Source organism: Staurois parvus, unplaced genomic scaffold, assembly GCF_062004578.1.
Source record: "Staurois parvus isolate SC_StPar_1 unplaced genomic scaffold, SC_StPar_1.0 ptg000392l, whole genome shotgun sequence".
NCBI lineage: Eukaryota > Metazoa > Chordata > Amphibia > Anura > Ranidae > Staurois > Staurois parvus.
Window position 1 is genome coordinate 3,982,847 of NW_028318188.1, and position 24,953 is coordinate 4,007,799.

The window sequence follows — 24,953 nt, forward strand, 5'->3', positions numbered from 1 at the left end:
ATACACTGCAATGACAGGCTGTCGGTGGCTGCAGCTATTTGTGGCTGTTACATAGCCAGTGATTATCTGCAACGATCGCAGCTAGATATACGCAAAGTGTGTGACACATTTGTGTGCATTCAGCCATGAGCACCACCTGCAGCCTATCATTGCAGTGTACAGGCTTAGCAGCCGCAGCTATCCACACACAGCTGTCAATCCCAGCTGCAGGAATCAGGAGATTCTTGTTCACTAGGATTCACAGTGTAGGAAAAGCCCATGTGAATGGAGCCTGAAGCTAGGCAAAGACCGCATACAGTTAGTCTGGCTGAATGGAAAAAAGAACAGATTCTTCCATATACACAAGCGAGGTGGATGGAGGAATCCCCCGTTAGGGACATTGTATTCCAATGGCGGCTCCTGCTGCTGTCAGAATACATTGATCAGGGTTAGGGTTGACAAACGTTTTCCAGCATGTCTGTTTAATGATGTCTAACAATCGACTTTTATCGAACAGGGAGGGCCACACACAGTTTGAAATTGGACCAAGCTTTTGATGATATAGCAGAAGGAATAGCAAGGGTCACGTTTATCCCAAACAAGCACAGAAAATGTCCATTGTGTTGAAATCATTTATTGTTTCATTATCTCAGATGTTATCAACTTTTAGATTCTTCTCTTCTGGCTGTGTCTAAATAACAAAGTACATGGCTGTGCAGATGTAAAGAGAGAATATCTGTATTCTGTTTTTTTACAATACAATAGTCACATTTGCCATTTTTTTTTCATATGAAGATTGCTGATCTGGATGATGAATTTGCTTCATTAATGTTGGAGGAGTACAGTCGGGATTTTAATCTTATACCTCTGGAAAAGGTACTTTGTGTTCATCGTATTGTGTTTCACCTGGACAGATTTTTTTTACATGTATTTCCACCTTTTGCAGCCAAATTTGGATCTACTCTAAACATCTTTATATTTGTTACTTGTCCCTATTCACATAGCATAACTAAAAAAGCAAATAAATTGTAGCTTACCTTTTTATGAATGCTCTATTCTGAACCTTCCAGATTCCACTTCATTATCACTCATAAATATATTTGAACACTGTCTATCCTAACAAAGTGTTAACAGTGTAGAGGCTGGGCATCTTGCATTGTATGTTAATGAGGACAGATATGGGACAGGCTTACATTAATGTTGTTAAAAAAAAAAAAACCTTTCAGTCAGCCATGACACCTCCTCCTGAGAAACATTAAAAAGGTAAGAAATATTTACACCACCTCTCCACGTTGGCCAATCAGAGAAAGTCTTGTATTCATGGATAAAAAGACAAACTACAGTTGTGCTCAAAAGTTTGTATACCCTGGCAGAAATTGTGAAATGTTGGCATTGATATTGAAAATATGACTGATCATGCCAAAAAATGCTCTTTTATTGAAGGTTGATGATCATATGAAGCCATTTATTATCAAATACAGTGGGGATCGAAAGTTTGGGCACCCCAGCTAAAAATTTGTATTAATGTGCATAAAGAAGCCAAGGAAAGATGGAAAAATCTCCAAAAGGCATCAAATTACAGATTAGACATTCTTATAATATGTCAACAAAAGTTAGATTTTATTTCCATCATTTACACTTTCAAAATAACAGAAAACAAAAAAATGGCGTCTGCAAAAGTTTGGGCACCCTGCAGAGTTAATATCTTGTACTGCCCCCTTTGGCAAGTATCACAGCTTGTAAACGCTTTTTGTAGCCAGCCAAGAGTCTTTCAATTCTTGTTTGAGGTATCTTTGCCCATTCTTCCTTACAAAAGTCTTCCAGTTCTTTGAGATTTCTGGGCTGTCTGTCACGCACTGCTCTTTTAAGGTCTATCCATAGATTTTCAATTATGTTGAGGTCAGGAGATTGTGAAGGCCATGGCAAAACCTTCAGTTTACGCCTCTTGATGTAATCCCCCGTGGATTTCGAGGTGTGTTTAGGATCATTATCCATTTGTAGAAGCCATCCACTCTTTAACTTCAGCTTTTTCACAGATGGCATCAAGTTACCATCCAAAATTTGCTGAAATTTTATTGAATCCATTTTTCCTTCTACTCGTGAGATGTTCCCTGTGCCACTGGCTGCAACACAACCCCAAAGCATGATTGATCCAACCCCATGCTTAACAGTTGGACAGAGGTTCTTTTCATTAAATTCTGTGCCCCTTCTTCTCCAAACGTACCTTTGCTCATTCCGGCTAAAAAGTTCAATTTTAACCTCATCGGTCCACAGAACTTGTTTCCAAAATGCATCAGGCTTGTCTATATGTTCATTTGCAAAGTTCAAATGATGATTTTTGTGTTGAGGACGTAGAAGAGGTTTTCTTCTGATGACTCTTCCATGAAGACCATATTTGTACAAGTATCTCTTTATAGTGGAATAGTGTACCACAACTCCAGTGTCTGCCAGATCTTTCTGGAGGGATCGTGCAGTCAAACGTGGGTTTTGAATTGTTTTTCTCACAATCCTGCGAGCTGTTCTGTCTGATATTTTTCTTGGTCTTCCAGATGTTGCTTTAACTTCCACTGTTCCTGATGACTGCCATTTCTTAATTACATTCCGAACAGAGGATATTGACATCTGAAAATGCTTTGCGATCTTCTTATAGCCTTCTCCAGCTTTGTGAGCGTCAACTATTTTCAGTTTCAGTTTTCTAGACAACTGCTTAGAAGAACCCATGGTGCTGATTGTTGGGGCAAGGTCAGATGAGTCTGGGCATTTAAAACCCTTGAGATTGACATCATCTGGTCTTCCCAGATGATGATTGAGAACAATCCATGACACTGGCAGGCCTCAGCTTTGCAAAGGGGGCAGTGCATGCTATAAATTCTGCAGGGTGCCCAAACTTTTGCAGACGCCATTTTTTTGTTTTCTGTTATTTTGAAAGTGTAAATGATGAAAATAAAATCTAACTTTTGTTGACATATTATAAGAATGTCTAATCTGTAATTTGATGCCTTTTGGATATTTTTCCATCTTTCCTTGGCTTCTTTATGCACATTAATACAAATTTTTAGCTGGGGTGCCCAAACTTTCGATCCCCACTGCAGTTGTTTGGCTCCTTTTTAAATCATAATTATAACAGAAATCCCCCAAATGGCCATGATCAAAAATTTACATACCCTGGAATGTTTGTCCTTGGTACAGACACACAAGGTGACACACACAGGTTAAAATGCCAATTAGAGGTTAATGTCCCACATCTGTGGCTTTTTAAATTGCAATTAGTGTCAGTGCATAAATAGTCATTGAGTTTGTTAGCTCTTACGTGGAAGCACTGACTAGGCTAGATACTGAGCCATGGGGATCATAAAAGAACTGTCAAAAGTCCTGCGTAACAAGGTAATGGAACTTTATAAAGATGGAAAAGGACATAAAAAGATTTACAAAGCCTTGAATATGCCAATCAGTATTGTTAAATTAAGAAGTGGAAAGTTCGGGGGTCTCTTGATACCAAGCCAAGGTCAGGTAGACCAAGAAAGATTGCAGCCATAACTGACAGAATAATTGTCTGGAATTAAAAAAAAACCCCAAAGGCAACCTCAAAAGAAATACAGGCTGCTCTGGAAATAGATGGTGTGGTTGTTTTTAAGGAGTACAATATGGTGATACTTGAACAAAAATGAGCTGTTTGGTCGAAGTGCCAGAAAGAAGCTTTTACTGCACCAATGCCACAAAAAAGCCCGGTTACAATATGCCTGACAACACCTTGACATGCCTAACCAGGCCTTCCTGTGTCATTGATGCAGTAAAGGCTTCTTTCTGGCACCTCGACCATGCAGCTCATTTTTGTTCAAGTGTCATCATATTGTGCTCCTTCAAAACAACCACACTGTCTTTTTCCAGAGAAGCCTGTATTTTTCTTGTGGTTACCTATGGGTTTCCCTTTGTATCCCGAACAATTCTTCTGGCAGTTGTGGCTGTAATCTTTCTTGATCTACCTCTACCTGGCTTGGTATCAAGAAGTCCACGAATTTTCTACTTCTTAGTGAAAGTGATGACTGGCATATTCAAGGCTTTGGACATCTTTTTATGTCCTTTTCCATCTTATAAAGTTCCATTACTTTGTTACACAGGACTTTTGACTGTTCTTTTCTGATCCCCATGGCTCAGTATCTAGCCTAGTCAGTGCTTCCACTTAAGAGCTAACAAACTCATTGACTATTTATACACTGACACGAATTGCAATTTAAAAAGCCACAGATGTGGGACATTAACCTCTAATTGGCATTTTAACCCGTGTGTGTGACCTTGTGTGTCTGTACCAAGGCCAAACATTCCAGGGTATGTAAACTTTTGATCAGGGCCATTTGGGTGATTTCTGTTATCATTATGATTTAAAAAGGAGCCAAACAACTATTTGATAATAAATGACTTCATATGATCATCATCCTTCAATAAAAGAGCATTGTTTGGCATGATCAGTCATATTTTCAATATCAATGCCAAAATGTGACAATTTCTGCCAGGGTATGTAAACTTTTGAGCACAACTGTGTATAAAGTCATAGTAAAAATGAAATTCTGCTTTAATTAGTCTTATACTTTTTCTATCAAACTGTGTATACATTATGAAAACAAAATGCATTGCAAAGTGAGGTTACCCTTGGCAGCCAGTGAAAATTTCTGTTTAATTTGATTCCCGTAGAATTTTATGAAAATTGTTCAATAATTATATTATTTTAAATAAATGTATTTTTAGAATGTTTGTTTGACCAGCCAACTGATTAAATGTTTATTGATCTGTCTTAACTGACTGTTTATTGATCTGTATTAACCAGACTTCCCAGCTGTGTTTAGAAGCAGTATTACTTGTAGAGTAGTAAAGTATTGAAACGTCTGACTTGCCTTCGCTAACACCCAGTGTATTGTACAGTTACAGTCTGCAGTACGGAGGATCACTCTAGCTCGCTCTGCAGTTCCTGTGCTTTGCGGAAGCTCCTTAAAGAATAAAGGAGTTCAACCCCTTCTGGATGCAATCACTTTATATTTACCATCTCCAGATGACTGCCCTCATGACTTCATGTATGTATGAATGTAGCTAGAAGTTATATTCTTAAATTTATTGTCAATTGCATAGCCAACAGGAGACCTAGCAGCTTGAAATGAGCTTCTGATGGTTTGAACTTTAACAGATTGGCCAAATCTAAAATAAATGTCAATGGTTAGCTTTGTCAAAGTTGCAGAATCTAGTGAATACATGCCCTTTAGGTTTGGCCTAAAAAAAGGTTGTGTGTGAAGTCAACAGACATAGTGATAGAATTCAAATTCATCTACCAAAAGTTGGGTCATTGAGCAACTGGATTTTATGTCCTTGGATGTATGTGCTAAGGCCAAAACTTGCCACTTACTGTATGTCTCCGAGAGGCAGGAAAAGCCAGCCAATGCTGTAACTGGTGCCTACCCAATCTGAAATATCACCTGGGTACAGTGGGCTGCTTTCAAAAGTTTTAACATCTTAGAGAAGCCTTTCTAAGCCTATATATTTATAGTTCTTGCGGACCCCTTGCAAATAGATTATGTCTATAGTTACATAGTCTGGCTGAAAAAAGACAAACATCCATAGATCGTGGTATGTTAATGTGGTAGTCAGTGTGAAGAAGTCTATAGATTGTGGTATGTTAATGTGGTCGTCAGTGGGAGGAAGTCTATAGATCATGGTATGTTAATGTGGTCGTTAGTGGGAAGAAGTCTATAGATCATGGTATGTTAATGTGGTCGTCCATGGGAAGAAGTCTATAGATCATGGTATGTTAATGTAGTAGTCAGTGTGAAGAAGTCTATAGATTGTGGTATGTTAATGTGGTCGTCAGTGGGAGGAAGTCTATAGATCATGGTATGTTAATGTGGTCGTCCATGGGAAGAAGTCTATAGATCATGGTATGTTAATGTAGTAGTCAGTGTGAAGAAGTCTATAGATTGTGGTATGTTAATGTGGTCGTCAGTGGGAGGAAGTCTATAGATCATGGTATGTTAATGTGGTCGTTAGTGGGAAGAAGTCTATAGATCATGGTATGTTAATGTGGTCGTCAGTGGGAAGAAGTCTATAGATCATGGTATGTTAATGTGGTAGTCAGTGTGAAGAAGTCTATAGAGCATGGTATGTTAATGTGGTCATTAGTGGGAAGAAGTCTATAGATCATGGTATGTTAATGTGGTTGTTAGTGCGAAGAAGTCTATAGATCATGGTATGTTAATGTGGTCGTCAGTGGGAAGAAGTCTATAGATCATGGTATGTTAATGTGGTCGTTAGTGGGAAGAAGTCTATAGATCATGGTATGTTAATGTGGTCGTTAGTGGGAAGAAGTCTATAGATCATGGTATGTTAATGTGGTTGTTAGTGCGAAGAAGTCTATAGATCATGGTATGTTAATGTGGTAGTCAGTGGGAAGAATGCCTCTCACATTGGTGGTCATTGGAAAGAGGTCTCCTCTTCAGATAGCAAAAAATATAACTGATGTCAGTGGTTACATATCTGAGAGACAGACAATGCTCAAGGAACCACTAGCAAACCTCTTGGAGGTACCCTGATTGAGAGAGACTGCCTTAAATAGTAAGTTCACAATGCAACATTTTGAAAGGGTTGGGTTAAGTGAGTATGTTTTGTTTTGTAAGTCATCGAGGACACATTCACATCTGAGGATTAAGTTGTCCAAGTCTTCGTGTTCTTTAGGCAGCAATAACACATGAGCTGAGTGTCCTTAGTCATTTTACAGGTTTTTTTTGTTTTTGGTTTTTTTTTTTTGTTTTTACCTTTTTTGCATCCAAGGCGAGAGTGTTTGGGTTTTTTTTTTTTGCATTATTTTTAGTCCATGGAAAGCTAGTTACTAGGGGAAAGTGTGTATTGGGGCAATAAAAAAACACTTAAAGCTTGAAACTTGTAGCTCAAAGAAGCTTTAAGCAACATTACACTCAGGTGTAAACAGGCACAATTAAAAACCATGGGATTTTAGAGGTTTGAGCTACAAGTGCTGTAGTTTTAGTGGATGAGAAATTCTAGCTTCTGCTGGCTGTAATCGAATGATGGAGGCATAGGAAACTACAGGCCTTTAAGACCTGGAGAAGAGAAGTACAAATGTGAACTGTATTATTAAAGCTTTGAGTACAATAAAAATGTAGGGAAATTGGCTAAAAATGTTCAGATGCTGTTTCCATCCAACTATCGGTAATCTTATCCTGTTTCCAATAACCATTTCATAGGTTCTCTGTCAGTGTGATCTGAAATAGCATGTTTATCTGCCAACCAAATAGTAAGTCTGGGTACATTTATTTCTAGGTTATAGGAAGATGAACACTATAAAAAGACACTACGAAAAAGCTTACCTTCAAATAGAACTATGATTATATGATGTGTACAATTTCTTTAAGGTCTTGGTACAAGGATGACCTGTGTGCTCTGGCATTCAAGGTTGTACATGACAAGCAGCGTGGACCCCTGGTCTTTGTCAGGATATACTCGGGAATGATGAAGTCGCAGTCTGCAATATATAATGTCAACCAAAACTGCATGTATGTATTAACTATAAGATTATTTTGAATTGCTAAAGTATGTTAGCTGAGCAGTGTAGTTGTGAATGGCTGTGTATGTATTTTGTAAATATTTCTCAATTTATATATTTTAGAAAAAGTAATCATTGCATAATGTAAACATTGTTAGCTTTGCACTATGGGCAAAACAAAATGGAATCCCAGCTTGCATATGAACACATTGCCAATAATACAGTATTGTTTTTTCTACTTCTCAGTGCCCAATGTAATGCAAACTGAACAGCACCTTTGAAATCTATATGCTATTGAAATTCCAAGCAGTCATAGTGGAGATGTCTTCCTGTTGCCCAAGCTAAAGTCAGCCATAGATTGTTTGCAGACTGAACAAAAGAAATCTAACCGATTCCTCTATCCATGCTAATCAGCACAGATGGAGATATACCCCACTGCTTCTATTGTATTTGGTCAGCCAGCCCCACCAGCTGCGAAAATACCCAAATGGTGGTTCCACCTGACAGTGCCACTCATCAGAAACCAGATGAAATTCAAACAATGTATGACCAGCTTAAGCAGTAGTTTAAAGTGATTCTTAATTATTTTTTTTAAAGGAAAAAATAACAAACATGTCTATACTTACCTGCTGTGTGCAGTGGTTTTACACACAACAGCCTGGATCCTCCTCTTGTCAGGTCCCCCGCAGGCTCTCCTGGCCCCTCCCTCCTGTTGGGTGCCCCACATTAAGCAGCTTGCTATGGGGGCACCTGCAGCTCCATGTGTCCATTCACTCACAGAGCCTTGGCTAGGCCCCGCCCCCTCTTCTCATTGGCTCACTGGCTGTGATTAACAGCAGTGAGAGCCAGTGGCTCCTGCTTCTGTCTCAGCCAATGACAAGAGGGAGTCCCGGGTTAGCCGAGACTCCAGTGTACATTGCTGGATCAAGAGGGGGTTTAGGTGAATATTGGGGGGGGGGAGGGGGGCTGCCGCACACAGAAGGTTTTATGCCTTCATGCAGGTAAAAAATCTTAAGTCTTTAGACTTTCATTTTTGAGCTGAAGGCATGTGGCTGGTTTGCTGCATTGATTGACAAACCTTGCTCCAAATTCATCCAACTTGTAATTGTGAAAAATGTTTCTAGTTTATAGAAAACTGTGGTTTGTAAATCCAGAAAAAAGGAAGCCACAATCTAAAAGGAAGTATGGTAAAATCTGCATACTTTGTTTTAGTATGTAGCAGTGTAAAGTTTACATGTGCTACAGATTACACTATATGATTGTTTATATGAGAGTTTTTTCTTTTAAACAAAGCTAGGGGTTTGCCTTAAAGGAACTATACAGTAAACAGACTGATGGCAGTTTTTTTCCATACATTTTAATTTACATATTTTATGCTTTATTTAGGGAAAGGATGAGCCGTTTGCTGCTGCCATTTGCTGATCAACAAGTTGAAATCTCTTCCTTGTCTGCTGGTAATATTGCTTTGGCTGTTGGACTAAAACAGGTATACAGGAATACAGTTTTACTTTCATAGCACCGTTGTATAAAAACCCACAATCACCTTCTGGCAAGAGAGTAGTAGTACCATAGCCATTAATACAAAGCTTTCAGAAAGATATACAGTGGTACAAAAGCAATATAAAAAGTACCTTTCTCTGTAAAATGGGATTACCTTATCTATTCCTCCACCCTGTTGGTGTGACCATTCCTAACCTAAGAATATCACATTGGTAATTGGCAGGCTGAAAGTGTGCATTTCTTCATATCAGGGAATATGACTGCTTTCCACTATGTACAGTTAGCTGATCTTTTGCTTTAAACTGCACTTTAAGCTTCTAACTTTCCCCTCCCTAAGAGTGCATACTTGTCATCCCATCACACCCCTGCCACTCCATTCAGCTACTGAGAGTGAAAAAATGGAAGCCCTCTGTAAGCTTCAGGTTGTTTCTCCCCATTGTCATGCAATTACCATACCAATGTCCAAGCACCAGTGCTGTCACATGAGAGGAAGTGAAATAAATAACATGCTCCCTATATGCAGATGTACTGGATATATTTCCTTGCTCTAACAGATGGGCAGGTGAGTATTGGATGCACATGTTTATACTTTAGGCTTCTTAACCACTTGCCCTCCAGAGGATTTACCCCCTTTTCCTGACCAGGCCATTTTCTGCAATACAGTGTTGCGTTACTTTGACAATTGCGCGATCATGCAGTGTTGCACCCAAATGAATATTGTCCTTTTTTTCCCACAAATAGAGCTTTCTTTTGGTGGCATTTGATCACCTGTGCTTTTTTTTATTTTTTGCACTATAAACAAAAATAGACCGACCTTTTTGAAAAATAAAACAATATTTTTGACTTTTTGCTATAAAACATATCCAGTAAAAACAAAATGTAAAAAATCTAATTTCATCATAAATTTAGGCCAAAATGTATTCTGCTACATGTCGTTGCTAAAAAAAAATCCCAATACATGTAAATTAATTGTTTACATCTGTGCAGGTGGTGCAGCTGCAGATCCGCACGAAAACCACCCGCACAGAGGAATGCAGATCGGCGGGCGGGTGCCATTAGTTCTAATGGCACGCTGCCCGCACTGGAAAACGCAGCCGTACTGGGAACCTTCTTCCCTGCGTGTCATGGGGCACGAGAGTCCATCAAATTTAATGGGCTTTTGTGCCCTCGCAAATTGCGGCCCGCATGGCCGCATATATGTGAACCAGGGCTTGGTGATCACTGGTTGCTGGTGGAGAATTTCCGTCCAGGAACCGGTGATTGACATCCATAGCCGCCAACGGTGGTGAGGGTAGGGCGGCGTGCGCGCCTCCCTGGAACTGGGTTAATTTCGATATATATGTGGCCATTCCTGTTCAATGGAAGTCGATCATTAGCTTCATTTCGGTGGAACAGGAGTGTTGAAAGACTTTTGTTAATCAACAGATGCAGCCAGTCCGCAATGCACGTCACGTGATTAAGAGCTGTGAGGCTTGAAATTGTGTTTCATGAAGATGCTTGTAATGGCAATAAAGATATATGTGATATAAGCAAGAAACGTGGAGATATATGTGTGTTATAGGTATATATTAATACTACTAGATTGATTGATTTTTTTCTATTACATATCTGATGTGTTAGACTGCAACTGGAGACACCATTGTGTCTTCTAAATCAGCAGCAGCAGCCGCCTCTCGTAGGGCCAATAGATCAGGAGAGAAGAAGGAACAGAAGTCAGAACAGGACTTGGTATTGGCTGGAGTGGAGATTCCTGAATCCGTTTTCTTTTGTACTATTGAACCCCCATCTGTGGCCAAACAGACAGGTACTTCTAAACTGGTTCCACAATGTACCTGATTTTAAAATTCTGCTAATGAAGAGGATGAGATTTACTGTCTTGGGTTTGTGTATTTCATTATCTTTTTGTTTGCATCCAGATTTGGAAAATGCACTGAAGTGTCTTCAGCTGGAGGATCCAAGCTTGAAAGTGAAGATAGATCCTGATTCTGGGCAAGTAAGAATGTGTCTATGTTAAAGCTTTTGTTTCCCAAAGTGAAATACTTTAAAAATGTTAAAAAACACACCCATCTAGTCTGGTGATCAAATTGTGGCACTTGATAGTGTTGGGAAATGACATGCTAGAAGGATACATAGAAAATTAATAGAGATAAGTATGACAATTCAGGGATTGTGCCAAATGTGGAGGAGCTGATATTGACTGCATTGTGAATAAATATTATCGCTCACTGTGAATGCTTAGCTGTTAAGCTGGCCATGAATTGATCGAAATCCAGTTGGTTCATCAGGGACCAGTTTTATTCCGATACATTTACGGCCATTCCTGTTTGAGGAGTAAATCTAATGATTGATTTCTCTTGAACATGCTAACTGGTACATTTTTATTTGAACAGTGCTGCAGCCAATACAATAGTGCAGTGGGGGGAGTGGGGATTCCTCCATTCACTTTGAGTGTGTGGGTTGGGAAATCTGTTTTTTTTTTATCATAAAAAAACAATACATGTATGGTCAGCTATAGATTACTTACTCTGATAGCCAATATTGCAAAAACTTCAAATCTTTGACATGTCTGTGCCCCAAAACATAGCTAAAAATGGCAGTGGTGCAACTTTGTAGTTATTTTAACCCCTTAATGGTGTGTGTGTGTGTAATATCTGACCGTAGGGAGGTGGGAATTAATGTCACCCCTTGTTGATGCTGGTAGCAGGCTCTCAGACACATTGGAATGTGTTGTCATTGACAGCTACCGGTCGCTGTTTATGATCATGAGAAGGCAATGTGAGCTTCTGGTGACATTTTCTCATTCAGTCACTGTGAAAACATGAAAAAGAAACCCATGTAACTCCCACATGCTACAACGGGGTAATACTGATGTGTTCCTTTTAATTAAAGCCAAAATTAACTTTTAGTTTAAATTGGCTAAATACATTTCAGGTGCATCAAAACAAAAGGTGTGCAAAGTCTTAAATTTTTTTTTTCTATTAAAAGTCACAGCCTGATTCGAAAAGCCTGTCTCTTGCTAAAAGCTGCAGAGAATGACCCTTGCCCTCTCTGTGGGGAAGAAGTGTCCTGCCCCCCCCAGACATCTACAGAGAGACCACTGCTTCCACACAGACAGGGTCCTACTCTGCAGCTGCAAACCAGGAACCTGCTTCTCTAATTGGGCTGTTGCTGTTTAACCGCTTCCTGCCCGCTATATAAGGAAATGATAGGAGGGCGTCAGTTTTTTTTTGTTCTGGGAAAACGTCCTATGACGTCCTCCCACTCTAGCTGCGCATGCTCGCTCTCTGGGGTACGCTGCGATCGGTGGTGCGCTCTGTCAATGGGACACAGTGGATCACCGATCGCAGTAACGAGCCGATGACATAGGCTCTATCGTGTGATCAGCTGTGTCCAATCACAGCTAATCGCATGTAAATAGGAAATGCCAGTTATCGACAGTCCTCTCCTCACGCTAACAGCGCGTGAGGAGAGCCGGTAAGCGACATTTCTCAGAGTGGATATGTACACTGATCATCAGTGCCCTGATGATCAGTGTAGCCCCGTCAGTGCCCATAATTGCCACCTGTCAGTGCCCATCAATGCCACATACCAGTGCCCAAAATGGCCACCTGTCAGTTCCCATGAATAAAACATATCAGTGCCCATCAGAGCTGCCTTTCTGTACCAACTATCAGTGCCAGTCAGTGCCGCCTATCAGTGCCATATGTGAGTGATGCCTGTCAGTGCCAGTCAGTGCTATCAGTGCCATATATGAGTGATGCCTTTCAGTGCCCACCAGTGATACCTGACAATGCCCATCAGTGCCGCCTATCAGTGCCCATCACTGCAGACTCATCAGTGAAGCAGAAAAATTACTTATTTACAACATTTTATAACAGAAACTAAGAAAAAAACATTTTTTTTTCCAAATTTTTATTTTTTTAGTTTGTTTAGCAAAAAAATAAAAAAAACCCCAGAGGTGATTAAATACCACCAAAAGAAAGCTCTATCTGTCTCAAAAAAATTAGAAAAATTTTGTTTGGGTATAGTGTTGCATGACCACGCAATTGTCATTCAGAGTGCGACAGTGCTGAAAGCTGAAAATTGGCCTGGGCAGGAAGGCGGAACACCTTTTTGTTTTGATGTATCTGGAAGATATTGTATTTATCTGATTTAAACTGAATGTTCATTTAGGCTTTAATATTAAAGAAATGGGAATGTTTAACATTTCCAATATATTATTTGCGTTATATTTTTTTTCTACAAGGTCTGTCTGCAGTATTCTATCAAATGTCTGCAGTATTCTATCTATCTGCCTTTTGCACTTTCCTGTCTTCTGTACAATATTTACTTAATACAGTACCTGTTGTCCTCCACTTAATTACATTGTTTTCAGATGATTCTCTGTGGAATGGGAGAACTGCACATTGAAATCATTCACGACCGTATCCGGCGGGAGTATGGCTTGGAGACCTATCTAGGACCTCTTCAGATTGCATACAGAGAAACTATACTGAGTGCTTCCAAAGCATCAGGTACTGTGCTATAGGCTCTGATTATTTTTTCATGATGGCTTTGTAACCAGATTTCACTTTCATCACTTAGCTTCAAAGCCAAATCTTCAGACCACCATTATCACAAGTGTAATAAAAGCGCCACACCCTTAATACTTTAAAGCAGCAATTCCACCTCAAAGAAACCAAATAAATTTCTTAGTGCTATAACTTAAATCAAGGAATGCGCTAAAACCACAAACTATTCCTAATTTAGTGTAGAAACATTAGTGCAAAAGATATATATATCTATTATCAATTAATATCAAAAAATATCAAAATTATGTGCAAAACATAAGTAATTTAAATAATTAAATTTGTGAATATAAAAAAAACAAAAATGTCCAATTCTGAATTTCTTCAAATGTCCAAATAAATCCTTTCCAAATTCAGGTGCTCTCAAAGAAATTGTGCCAAAATCCACCACCAAAAGTAAAGTTGGGTAACTCACCAGAGCTCCATGCTGATCAATCTCTAGATCAGCAAAAAACGCTTTTTGCTCTGGGAGCAGATGCAATGAATCAACTTCTCAGGTGTGATGATCAATAGCTACACATTCATCCATAAGGTAGGTATCCACCACTCAATATAATGGTTCCAGGAGCATTATATCACTCTCTCTTTTTATATCTCTCCACCGAGGTCATGTTTGGGAATGAAAGAGAAAAAAATCATGGTGCAGCCAGTTTTTTTATAAAAGTATCCAACAATTTAATAAAGATTTACACTCACAAAAAGGGTGTCTTCACCGACACCAGTATAACAGCATAAAACAGCAAATGGTATAACAGTCTCCTGTTCCCCGTACACTCACTACAGCGCTCGTGACTTAATTTTCTCCACAAACGTCAGCATCCAGTAAGCCCTACTAGTTTCGTCATGAATGACGTCTTCAAGGGGCGGTCTGGATGCAGACGTCGGCTCCTCTCTAATATACCACCCGCACTCTGCATTGCTGAGTAGCTTAACCAATCACATTAACAACTCCATGAATATGCATCTCCAATTACAGAATGTTAAGGCGAAGCAGCACAATCTCCAAACAAGCTTCCAACCTCGTCTTACACCCTGCAATTTCTTTTTTACAAAACATCCACAAATATCACAGGCCATATAACAGCATCAAAATACTAAAAAAGCAGCATAAAATGTTAACATCGTCCATTTAAAGGGCCATACCCACATTAAAGAAGAACTCTACAATCAAAATTTATATATATAAAAAAAATACAATATGTGTAAAAAAATACATAAAATATCTCTAAAAAATACAAACCAAAAACTATACATAAAATGAAACAAGTAATCCTCCTTTATATATCAAAAAATTCCTTCACAATCCCCATATATCACAAATTCCGTTTTTTTCTTTTTTCTTAACCCAAAGCATGTAGCATATCCAAGAAGTATTCTTTCAAAAGTTTGTCAAAAAACAGTTAAGATCAATATCTATATTCATACCTTTTGGTTTTAAACAGTCCAATTCATATATCCAATATGTTTCCTTCTTTGATATTTCTTTAATCATATCAGACCCCTTCCAATGCTCATTAATTTTTTCAATGCCATAAAAAATTGCTAAACTTGGGTCACTATTATGTTTTAATTTAAAATGCTTCGACACACTATGTTTTTCAAAACCTTTTTTTATATTATTTAAATGTTCTGCAATCCTCGTCTTCAAATGTCTCCCTGTTCTTCCTACGTATTGGAGGCGACACGGGCACTCCAAAACATAGATCACATGTGTTGAATTACATGAGATAAACGAGTCGATATTATATTCTTTGTTAGTTGTACTTGAGCAGAACTTTTTCTTACTTTTACTCAAAGCCTTATTCGCTGTTTTACATGCTTTACATTTTTTACAGTGAAAAAAACCTTTTAGACCCGGAAAAAAATTTTTCTTTATATTAGGGGGATCTAAAATATTATGGACTATCTTTGTTTTCAGAGATCTATTTTTTCTATAGATAAATTTTGGTCTCTGGGGAATAATTTCTCTCAATACTTCATCTTTCAAAAGTATGGGCCAATATTTTTTAACAATTCCTTCTATGATCTTATATTGATTATTGAAATTTGTAATAAATGAGATATCGAAACCTTCATTTTTTTCTTTCTTATCAAGCAAAAGCCTCTTCCTATCTTTTTTATCAATCAAATCCCTTTCAGAAACCAAAAAAGATCTATTATACCCTTTTTCTGCGAATCTATCTATTAACATTTCTGTTTGATCAAAAAAGTCTTTTTGTAAACTACAATTTCTTTTTATCCTTGTGAATTGACTTCTTGGGGTACTATATAACCATCTCGGATGATGTCCACTCGAGACGGGAATATAACTATTTTTGTCAACATCCTTGAAAAAAGTCTTTGTCCAAATACAACCTTCATGTTTATACAATATCAAATCTAAAAAATTAATACTATTGAAATCACTAGTCATCGTGAATTTCAAACTATAGCGGTTCTCATTGATCACCACCAAAAAGTTTTCCAAATCTTCAAAAGAACCTCTCCAAATCATCACAATATCATCTATATAGCGCCTGTATAGCGCTATTTCAGGCCATTTTTCAAAGATATTTTCTTCTTCCCATTTGTCCATAACTATGTTCACAAGGATAAAAAGAAATTGTAGTTTACAAAAAGACTTTTTTGATCAAACAGAAATGTTAATAGATAGATTCGCAGAAAAAGGGTATAATAGATCTTTTTTGGTTTCTGAAAGGGATTTGATTGATAAAAAAGATAGGAAGAGGCTTTTGCTTGATAAGAAAGAAAAAAATGAAGGTTTCGATATCTCATTTATTACAAATTTCAATAATCAATATAAGATCATAGAAGGAATTGTTAAAAAATATTGGCCCATACTTTTGAAAGATGAAGTATTGAGAGAAATTATTCCCCAGAGACCAAAATTTATCTATAGAAAAAATAGATCTCTGAAAACAAAGATAGTCCATAATATTTTAGATCCCCCTAATATAAAGAAAAATTTTTTTCCGGGTCTAAAAGGTTTTTTTCACTGTAAAAAATGTAAAGCATGTAAAACAGCGAATAAGGCTTTGAGTAAAAGTAAGAAAAAGTTCTGCTCAAGTACAACTAACAAAGAATATAATATCGACTCGTTTATCTCATGTAATTCAACACATGTGATCTATGTTTTGGAGTGCCCGTGTCGCCTCCAATACGTAGGAAGAACAGGGAGACATTTGAAGACGAGGATTGCAGAACATTTAAATAATATAAAAAAAGGTTTTGAAAAACATAGTGTGTCGAAGCATTTTAAATTAAAACATAATAGTGACCCAAGTTTAGCAATTTTTTATGGCATTGAAAAAATTAATGAGCATTGGAAGGGGTCTGATATGATTAAAGAAATATCAAAGAAGGAAACATATTGGATATATGAATTGGACTGTTTAAAACCAAAAGGTATGAATATAGATATTGATCTTAACTGTTTTTTGACAAACTTTTGAAAGAATACTTCTTGGATATGCTACATGCTTTGGGTTAAGAAAAAAGAAAAAAACGGAATTTGTGATATATGGGGATTGTGAAGGAATTTTTTGATATATAAAGGAGGATTACTTGTTTCATTTTATGTATAGTTTTTGGTTTGTATTTTTTAGAGATATTTTATGTATTTTTTTACACATATTGTATTTTTTTTATATATATAAATTTTGATTGTAGAGTTCTTCTTTAATGTGGGTATGGCCCTTTAAATGGACGATGTTAACATTTTATGCTGCTTTTTTAGTATTTTGATGCTGTTATATGGCCTGTGATATTTGTGGATGTTTTGTAAAAAAGAAATTGCAGGGTGTAAGACGAGGTTGGAAGCTTGTTTGGAGATTGTGCTGCTTCGCCTTAACATTCTGTAATTGGAGATGCATATTCATGGAGTTGTTAATGTGATTGGTTAAGCTACTCAGCAATGCAGAGTGCGGGTGGTATATTAGAGAGGAGCCGACGTCTGCATCCAGACCGCCCCTTGAAGACGTCATTCATGACGAAACTAGTAGGGCTTACTGGATGCTGACGTTTGTGGAGAAAATTAAGTCACGAGCGCTGTAGTGAGTGTACGGGGAACAGGAGACTGTTATACCATTTGCTGTTTTATGCTGTTATACTGGTGTCGGTGAAGACACCCTTTTTGTGAGTGTAAATCTTTATTAAATTGTTGGATACTTTTATAAAAAAACTGGCTGCACCATGATTTTTCTCTTTCATTCCCAAACATGACCTCGGTGGAGAGATATAAAAAGAGAGAGTGATATAATGCTCCTGGAACCATTATATTGAGTGGTGGATACCTACCTTATGGATGAATGTGTAGCTATTGATCATCACACCTGAGAAGTTGATTCATTGCATCTGCTCCCAGAGCAAAAAGCGTTTTTTGCTGATCTAGAGATTGATCAGCATGGAGCTCTGGTGAGTTACCCAACTTTACTTTTGGTGGTGGATTTTGGCACAATTTCTTTGAGAGCACCTGAATTTGGAAAGGATTTATTTGGACATTTGAAGAAATTCAGAATTGGACATTTTTGTTTTTTTTATATTCACAAATTTAATTATTTAAATTACTTATGTTTTGCACATAATTTTGATATTTTTTGATATTAATTGATAATAGATATATATATCTTTTGCACTAATGTTTCTACACTAAATTAGGAATAGTTTGTGGTTTTAGCGCATTCCTTGATTTAAGCTTCAGACCACCATACTGGTGGGTTAAAAGTAGTGACAGAATAAAGACCTCATTTACCATTCTGGCCATTTTGTGTAGTAGTATCTGTAAAAGAAATTGTGCATTCTATTTTCTACGCTTTTCCTATGTATTGCACACTGCACTCATTGTGCATGTGGCACTAATAATGTTTTGATAACTTTTGCATTCTTTTGAGTCCTGATTAGAAATTATCTTGCCTATGTAATGACCCCTTGTTACCATAAAAGTACAATTGTAATATTAATGTGCTACCTACATAAGCATGTGTATTAAAAAAAAACCTCAATTGATCCAAATGAACAGTTATTTGGAGATGCTGAGTGTGTCTCTTTGTCTGTTCCCTGCTGCAGTAGTTATTATTCATTTGGAACTACTAATCAGTATGAGGATAGGAGTTGCCTATCAATTTCCAGAACAGTTGGCAAGCTTTTGCCTAGGAGGGGATTTACAGGTGACCCTGAAATCCGAAACAAGGAGTTTGAGACGATCTGGGAATTTCTGATCATCAGCCAGCTGAGGTAACCCCTTTGCTTGCATTTGAGTTATCAGACTTCCTTGATTGGTAAGGCATTTTCAGGGTAGAGTGAGTATATTTTACTCCCCAAAATTAAACTGTAGCAAATTTTAGCATATCTGCTAAACATTTTAGCATATCTGCTGTTGGGCATTCATTTTTAAATGAAGTTAAATAGGTGGAAATTGATATATATATATATTTTTTTTTAACTAAGAACAAAGACCTGAAATGTGATAACTGTAATAGACCCTTTTGTTATTTTAGAAACCTTGGATAGAACCATAAATGATAATCGGCACCAGGTGACAGCTGAAGTTGAAGTGACCCCCTTGACTGATGGTGGCCCAGTTATTAAATACGCTGAAAGCCTTCATCAGAGTTTATTAAAAGACTATAAGGAGGCAATAGAAAATGGTATTCATAGTGCTTATCTAACAGGTAAGAGAAGGTGCTGTTTTGTATCAGTAGGTTTTTTTATTTATTTATTTAGAAGTAAAGACATCCATGTGCTTGCACCTAAAAAAAGTGTAGTAAATAAAACCACTTTTCTGCCTCCTGATGTCACACAGCTAGCAGGGATATGCTGGTGGAATGTATGCATGTGATACAGTGCTCTGGTTTTCTGGAAACCCGCTTTGCAAAAGCTTCTATGCTTTTTAAGTCACTGATCTGGAACAAATCTGCAGATTTGCATGTCTGACTCAAAGATTTTTGAGTTCAGTGACTGTATACTTGCTTTGGTCTGTGCAGCTGCTCTAAAGGATAAGTTCACCTTTTTTAGAAAAAAAACTATAAATGCACATTGTTTTTGCAGGAAAAAAATGTGCGTTTATTATTTTTGTCTACAGGAGCCTGGAAAGCATTACACAGCAATTAGTAGATCACTGATGCCATGCAGGTCTTCTGCAGATCTGTCAGAATATCTGCTTGCTGTATGGGATGTACGGCAAGCAGATTTTCTGACAGGAAGGTTCAATTAACTACCACGGCGCTCCACAGTCCCGTGGTAGTTCATTGAAAACTACAAGGCTGTCGGGATTTGTAGTTCATTTATTCACAGAAGTCCGTGAATGAATGATGTGGCTGTGGGCAGAGCCCCACACAGCAGCACTGTTTTCAAATATGACAGATAGTACAGGAGAAGTCTCCTCATACTATCTGTCAAATGGGGGGCGGCGTCTGTGGATATGGGAACATGTTACCCCCTAAAAACGGGTGGAACATGTAACATGTTCCCAAAGGTGAACTTGTGCTTTAACTTGTTTTCGCTTTTGATCTCCTCCTTGCTAGATCAAGGTGAAGTAATACTGTGCAAGTACCTGTTACAACTTGAAGCTTACAAAGTTCTGAGATTTTTCTCCACGTCCCTGTTTTAGAGGGATTGGTGGAATTTGAGTCATATGCTACCCCATACCCAACAGTTTGTCACTTTGTTTACCAAGTGGAGGGGAGGTAACAATAAGCAGCTGCTGAGATTTTCCAATTACAGTGAAAAAATACTTTCACTCCAGTAAATGTAGAGATCAGTTGGCAACCCAGCAGATTTCATGAAGGAGGACATTGATTGTTGCTGGGAGTTTCCATTTTTTCGCTGAATGTGGAAAACGCCTGTAATTTTGTTGAGTAAGGCACCTTTCAGATGGGGCGGACTCCATCAAGCAGATTCTCCTGCTCAGTGGGGGATCTCCTCTGATTCCCTGCTGAGCAAAGGGATGATAGGTCTATGTTCGCTCCTCTATGCATCTATGTTCTCTGTGGGGCGGTTGGATGGAAACGTACCACTTGTCTGTTTCCAATCCAAATGTTATCCGATCCACCGCACAAATGGGCAATGCATCTCTATTCGTCCGCTTTTAGCGTACAGGACTGGTTTGGATGCTGGCAGGTGTCAGTGAAAATATGTCAGCCGACACCCACCGCTCCACACATAGCTATGGTTGGTCCTCCTGAAAAATTGGACCAAATCGGGCCATCAGTGTGAAAGGGGCCTTAGGGTTGAAATGATGAACATATTGGGCAGTTTGAAGTGAAGTGTTAAAATGTCTCTAAAATACTGTTTTAATTGTTCTTATTAATGAAGACTTGGGCTAAGGTATTTGCTATGTTCTGATTTCTGTCTAGGTCCTCTACTTGGTTCACCCTTACTGAATGTTGGGATCACAGTGCACTCAATAAATATACTATCTGGCACCTCTGCGACAATGGTGTCAGCCTGTGTTTCACGCTGCATGCAGAAGGTAGTTGTCTTCAAATAAATGGAAATGTTTGTCAAAAAATGACTTGCTAGACTGAATATTAAGACTGTCCATGCCATCATCCAAGTTAATATAATGATTTAAAGTGTACCTTTAGCCAAACCTGTGTTTTTGTTTAGTTTTTTTGGATAGAGTAGGTAGGTCTTTTTTTGTTTTGTTTTTTAATTGCCATCTGTATCCCTGCTGAGCAGATTTACTTTCTCTATTCCTGTGATCATTCTCCATAAAAGTGCAAGGAAGTTCAAAATTTTAGGTTTTTCACCAGAAGAGGCAAGGAGAAATCTTCCAAAGTCTTTTTCTGGGACAACTACTTTGTAGAGACTTCTTGTTGCATCTCCAGGAAGTGAAATCTCAACAGGACACAAGCAGCAGAAAATAAGTTTGAACCTTTCCCATCCTGACCTATATCCTTAGCTAAAAAAAACAAAACATTTGGCTATATACACTTTGAGTTGAAAAGGGTATTGTTTGTAAAAAAAGTAAATACTCTTTAAAATATAACTGAAGCTAAACTGTTTTTTGTTTTTTTTTAGTTTTGGTCGAGAGGGATTAAAACATTTGCCACATTTTAATTGCTGTCTGCACCTCTGTTAAAGCGGAGCTCCACCCAAAAGGGCAAGTTCCACTTTAAGCCTTTGTCACCCGCTCCCCATTAAGGATTGGCACCTTTCGGGAGCGGGTACCCGAATTTGACAGGTACCCGCTCCCACTTCCGTTTCTATCACTTAGGCGATCGGAAGCGGAATTTGTTTCCCCCCTCCCCCACCGTAGTCTTCTGGGACACGTGACAGGTCCCAGAAGACTACGGGGCCATTCACAAAAGCGCAGTGCTTCTTGCGCATGCGCAGTGGGCACCCGGCAAGCTATCACAGCTGGGTGCCCACACTGAAGATGCCGGCGCCAGGGAGAGAAGACGGCCGGTGAAACCAGCCGTGGTGAGGACACCGATGGACTGAGGGACAGGTAAGTGGCTGTATTTTAAAAGTCCGCAGCTCCACTTTTTGTAGCTGCTGACCTTTTATTATATTTTTTTTTTCAGGTGAAACTCCGCTTTAAGGAAATTCACCCTCTCTATTTGTCCTGTTTACCATTATCATTGAAAATGAAAGAAAAAGAAAAACCCAAATTTCGGGTTGTCCCCAGAATAAAAGTAAAAGAGGAGAAATCTTCCAATGGGGGCACTAGTTCTGGTGACCTGGGGGTCCCCAAGGAATTCCCTTAATTTGCAGAGATTTCCTCTCACCTCATGTTAGGCTATAGGACACAAATATATATAGACCTGCGCTAGTGAAAACCACAATTAATAATAAATAAGGTGCATAATCTATAGAAGCTGAACACAAAAACCCTGATACTAGGCAATAAATACAAAAAAGTGCAGCGCTTAAAAAAAGTGACAAATAATCATAAAAAACAGTGAAAAATGTGTCAAATAGTCCATCCAAAACACAATGAAATAAAAGTCCCAGAAGCTGTGATGAAACAAGAAATCCAAGGACAGTTGTTCTGTCACCAACCACTACCACAGAAAGCTCACCAGAAAGACATGACTCTGTTAGAGTGTTTTATTAAACAGTCCGGAAAGCCAGCCAGGAAGGAAGGAAGGAGGCTGCGGTCTGGAAAGCAGGGAGTGGGAGCCTGACTGAGCTCACTCCACATTAGAGTCCAAGCACTGCGGTCCTCCTTGCCTCACTCCCTTCCTTCCTGGGTCACCACCACTCCGGACATTACAGTTCAAGCCTTATCTTGAGTGGTTTAGTTACCCTAATCAAGGTCCATTGTTTAGAGGATCCTTATCTGCTCTTTTTGTGGTCTGGAGGAGGATTCGAATGACCAGCTTTCTGGATTGTTTAATAAACCACTCATAACAGGGGGTCAAGTCTTTCTGATAAGCCTTCTGTGGTAGTGGTTGGTGACACAACTGTCCTTGGATTTCTTCTGTTTCATCACAGCTTCTGTGACTTTTCTTTTTATTTCATTTTATTATTGGATGGACTTTTTCTTTTTTTACACGTTTTCAATGTTTTTTATGATTATTTTTCACTTTTTTAAGCGCTGCACTTTTATGTATTTATAGGACACAAATGGTGAAAAAAATCTGATAGGAGTTACTCTACCTTAACTCTACCTTGCTCTATCCAAAATGAAAAAAAAATGCCTATAGTTCTACTTTAAATATTCTGCTCATATCTTCGCTTTTACTCAGTTTTAGTAATTTCTTAGTAAAAAAAAAAAATCAGATCAAGAAAGATACAAAGCTCGCTGATCAGAGATGGGTCTAGGTAGAATGAATGGTTTGCTGACTACGAGCTGAAGAACTTTGTCAATCTCTTTGCTTATATGGATGAGTAGTAGATAGCCACATACAACAATGTATTTTTCCTTAAGTTTTCTATCCTGCTGTTCATTTAGGCAGTGTACTATCAGACTAGTGTGTGGAGGTCAGTAATGTTCATCAAAATATGTCTGAATTAACTCTTACATATCTTTACCCCAAACCAAAAGTTTAACATAATGTAGGTACAGTTGCAAGGAAAAGTATGTGAACCCCTTGGGATTACGTGGAGTTTTGCATGAATTGGGCATAAAATGATTGCACATAACATGTAAACATACACCGTGCAGGGAGGAAAAAGTATGTGAGGCCCTAGCTTAATGACTTCTCCCAGAGCTAATTGGAGCCAGGAGTGAGCCAACCTTGACTCCAATCAGTGTGATGATATTGGATGTGTTGCTGACAGCTGTCCTGCCCTTAAAAAACACACACCTGTTTTGGGTTTACTGGTTTCAAGAAGCACTGTCTGATGTGAACCATGCCTCGCAGAAAAGAGCTCTCAGAAGACCTACGATCAAGAATTGTTGACTTGCATGAAGCTGGAAAGGGTTACAAAAGTATCTCAAAAAGCCTTGATGTTCATGTGTCCACGGTAAGACAGACTGTCTACAAATGGAGAAAGTTTAGCACTGTTGCTACTCTAAACAATATGATAGTGTGACAAGAACACGCCTATCTGAAAAAGAAGGTTTCTAAAAGATCCACGCGGAGTAGTATGAATTCAAATGAATTTAACAATACTTTATTTGATCACATAGATCATGGGGAGGTTAAACATGAGCACGGTGTACATATGAAAAAAATAAAATCATGTTTAAAAACACTTAGCGTCTTCAATTTAGGGTCATCTTAGCCAACAGAGCACCATATAAGGCAGAGTAGTGTAATGATGGAATAGTTATCCTGGATTTCCGTAGGTTTCCTGTTTAATATTTGTGTGAACGGTATATTCAGTGGGTGTGTTCCCAGTATATGTCAGGGACCTCCTGGAATGTACAAGCTGGAACACAAAAATACATGGTATGTATCTAGCAATATGGAAACCCAAATCACATCCAAAATTTACCAGGCCTCCCTCCACAATAGTCAATGGATACTGCTGTTACCTTCTCAGAGGTGAGACTATCATACCCGCCTCTCAAATGTAGGGACTTCCTGGATAGCCACCCCAAATGGAACAAGGTCCACAGTACCAAATGATTCTGAGGATATCCAGGAAGTCCCTACATTTGAGAGGCGGGTATGATAGTCTCACCTCTGAGAAGGTAACAGCAGTATCCATTGACTATTGTGGAGGGAGGCCTGGTAAATTTTGGATGTGATTTGGGTTTCCATATTGCTAGATACATACCATGTATTTTTGTGTTCCAGCTTGTACATTCCAGGAGGTCCCTGACATATACTGGGAACACACCCACTGAATATACCGTTCACACAAATATTAAACAGGAAACCTACGGAAATCCAGGATAACTATTCCATCATTACACTACTCTGCCTTATATGGTGCTCTGTTGGCTAAGATGACCCTAAATTGAAGACGCT

General features: G+C 38.4%; 1 protein-coding gene across 2 annotated transcripts in view; it reads left to right on the forward strand.

The window, feature by feature from the left end:
• GFM2 (GTP dependent ribosome recycling factor mitochondrial 2) overlaps nt 1–24,953 on the forward strand; it is a 70,697-nt gene that overhangs the window by 41,427 nt on the left and 4,317 nt on the right. For both annotated transcript variants that reach the window (XM_089686164.1, XM_089686166.1), the window contains 9 exons: nt 775–855; nt 4,897–5,045; nt 7,389–7,529; nt 8,906–9,005; nt 10,640–10,823; nt 10,936–11,012; nt 13,395–13,533; nt 19,083–19,256; nt 20,940–21,055. In XM_089686164.1, the coding sequence (XP_089542290.1) occupies nt 775–855; nt 4,897–5,045; nt 7,389–7,529; nt 8,906–9,005; nt 10,640–10,823; nt 10,936–11,012; nt 13,395–13,533; nt 19,083–19,256; nt 20,940–21,055 (1,161 nt within the window). The remainder of the gene's footprint in view (nt 1–774; nt 856–4,896; nt 5,046–7,388; nt 7,530–8,905; nt 9,006–10,639; nt 10,824–10,935; nt 11,013–13,394; nt 13,534–19,082; nt 19,257–20,939; nt 21,056–24,953) is intronic.